Source organism: Silene latifolia, chromosome 4 (assembly GCF_048544455.1).
Source record: "Silene latifolia isolate original U9 population chromosome 4, ASM4854445v1, whole genome shotgun sequence".
NCBI lineage: Eukaryota > Viridiplantae > Streptophyta > Magnoliopsida > Caryophyllales > Caryophyllaceae > Silene > Silene latifolia.
In genome coordinates this window covers 41835485-41838064 of record NC_133529.1, presented here as the reverse complement: position 1 = coordinate 41838064, position 2580 = coordinate 41835485, and the positions used below count along the sequence as shown (strand labels likewise).

General features: G+C 39.3%; 1 protein-coding gene across 1 annotated transcript; it reads right to left on the bottom strand.

Moving 5' to 3' along the window:
* Positions 1-234: 234 nt before the first annotated feature.
* LOC141651430 (uncharacterized) lies at positions 235-1080 on the bottom strand. The gene has a single exon (XM_074459144.1). It carries the CDS (start codon positions 1078-1080, stop codon positions 235-237), a length of 846 nt encoding a protein of 281 aa, XP_074315245.1.
* Between the last annotated feature and the right edge of the window lie 1500 nt (positions 1081-2580).

Here is a 2580-nt window from a genome sequence, read left to right as displayed (position 1 = left end):
CATGATAAAAGAAGGTTTTTTTATACACCCTCATACTTTTTTTTTGTTTTTTTTTTTTGCTTAATTGTCAGCTTAACATTAAAATCAGCAACTTTTACAACTCTACGGATCACACTTTTGTGTGCCCATATTACAACATATGCACCTTAGACAACCATAGCCTATCTCTAAAAGAGAAAGACTTTGACTTACAAACTTGGATTCTACTTTTAACACTATTAAGGATCTGCTCAGCTAACACCCAAGGGGAATCACCTGATGTGTTAGACGAGCACTGTTACGTTGCATCCAGATCATGTACCACACTGCCAGAATTGTAGCTGTGGTCACATGCTTCCTCCCAGAGGTCCATCTTCTTCGTGCAATTTGTTTGAGAATGTCACACCCCTGCAAATGGGTCCCTAATCTGCAGAGGACAATCTTCAATACCTGTTGAGCATACAGACATTCCTGAAATAGATGTGCATGAGTCTCAGGATTGAATGCACAAATCCAACACAAATCATCAGAAGCAACATTATAACAAACCAGCCTATCCTTCAATCTCAAGGCCTGATTTGCAATTAACCACGCCATGAATGAATGCTTAGGAGCAGCAATAGTATTCCAGATAGACTTATACCACTCCACCTGCATTTTTTTCTCCCTCAACCAGTTATAGCAGCCACTTACAGTATATGCACCAGTACCAATGATCCAGAACTCATCCACAAATCCTGCCTTGATAATGTCCCTGACTTGACAAACTTTCCTCCAATGCCAACTCGTATCTGCAGAAGGAGAATAAGTATGCCAAGACAAGCCTTTCATATATATGTGATGAATCCATTGCACCCAAAGTTTATCAGGTTTAGTAGCCAGCCACCATACAAGTTTACCAATATTAGCAATGTTCCATAAACCACTCTCTTTCAAACCAAGACCTCCTTCCTTCTTTGGTGAACATACTCTTTGCCAAGAAATCATAGGTACTCTTTGGAATTCAGTTCCCCCTTCCCAAAGATAGTTCCTACAAATACAGTCCACCCTATTAATAACCCCTTTTGGTAAAACAAACATAGAAGCCCAATAAGTGCGCATAGTAGTGAGGACTGATTGAACCAGGACAAGCCTGCCAACATAGGATAGTTTCTTCGCACCCAGGCTCCTGATTCTATCCACTATCTTATCTATGAGCACTGCACAGTCAGTCACTTTCAGTCTTCCAGCAGTAATTAGCACTCCAAGTACACCCTCATACTTACATGTTAGGCTTATGGCGAGAAATCGACGTAAGTGTATCAACTAGTTTGGTCGAAAAACTCGATTTAAAACCGTTTTGGTAAGTGAAAAGAGTGTTTTGTTAAGTTTATTGATGGTGTAGTGGTCGAGATGGTCGGTCAAGTGGTTTAATGCACGATGACGGTACCAAACAATGTGTAAGGCTTGTGTTTACGATCGGTAGGTCGTAAACACGTGTCGGATTGTGACTTAGGAAGTCGGGTCTAGAATTTTAAGGGAGAAAAGAGGGGTCGGACGCTCGCATAACTCTCAAATGGTGGCATTTGAGGGGTATTTATAGGAGAATGAGTGGTTGTGTAAGTTTTGAGCGACGTGGCCACCTGGGCTGCTCAAAGAGGCGCGAGCCATGTCGCACGTCTTCGAGATGTCTTGTCACTATCACACGAATGCAATCATGATTTGTTCTATCCTAGGATTTGGATGAATATGTTTGGTACTTGACTATGTAAAATTCCGGGAAATCTTAACATAGAAGCATTTGAATGGTTTGTTTTTTGTGTTTGACTCGGTTTGACTCGTTGTTGGAGTCGGGATTTGAATTTTGAGCCGGTTTTTGGTCCGGTGTCGGTTTTGACTCTAGTTAGTGTCATTGCGACCCCGTCGTCATGTATTAAACAATCCAGGTACTTTTGAAAAGTTTTAAAATGTTTTATTTTCGAAATCGTTTCAAGTTTTCCAACGTAAAGTTGTACACAAACTGTCGATCAAATGCTGCGATTCCTAAGCATGTTGTAGTCCGATAGTCATCGGGTGTTTGTTGGAGTCTCAGCAGATACTGGGTATCTACACCACTTGAAAGGATTCAATAACCCTCTAATTAAACTCTTTAATTATTTATCTAAATTACTCATTAAATTAGATGTTGATCTAGTGCATGCATAACATTATACAAATAGAAAAGTAAGAACAAAGTTCTTTACATAAAAAGAAATCGGTTTTAAGGGCACAAGTGAGGACTCCTTCTCACTTGTTCTTGAGCTATAAATAAATGGATGATCTTCCAAAATCCCAATAGTAGAGATCCTCCTCTTGATGGCACCAAGACTCCCCCTTAAATCTAATTATATATTAACTAGATATATTAATTAGAAACCTTAAAAATAATCTTATTATTTCTATTACTACCTTTAGTAATCTAAATATAAGATTTTTGAACAATATTTCCTAAAACTTATTTTAGAGAGAATATGAGAGAAGTGAGAATGAATTGTGTAAGAATAAATTGTGTGTGTGTGGACAAGGCCCACCTGCGAGCCCACTTCGATCTGTGGGCGTACAGCGGTCTTTTTGAAAGCCATG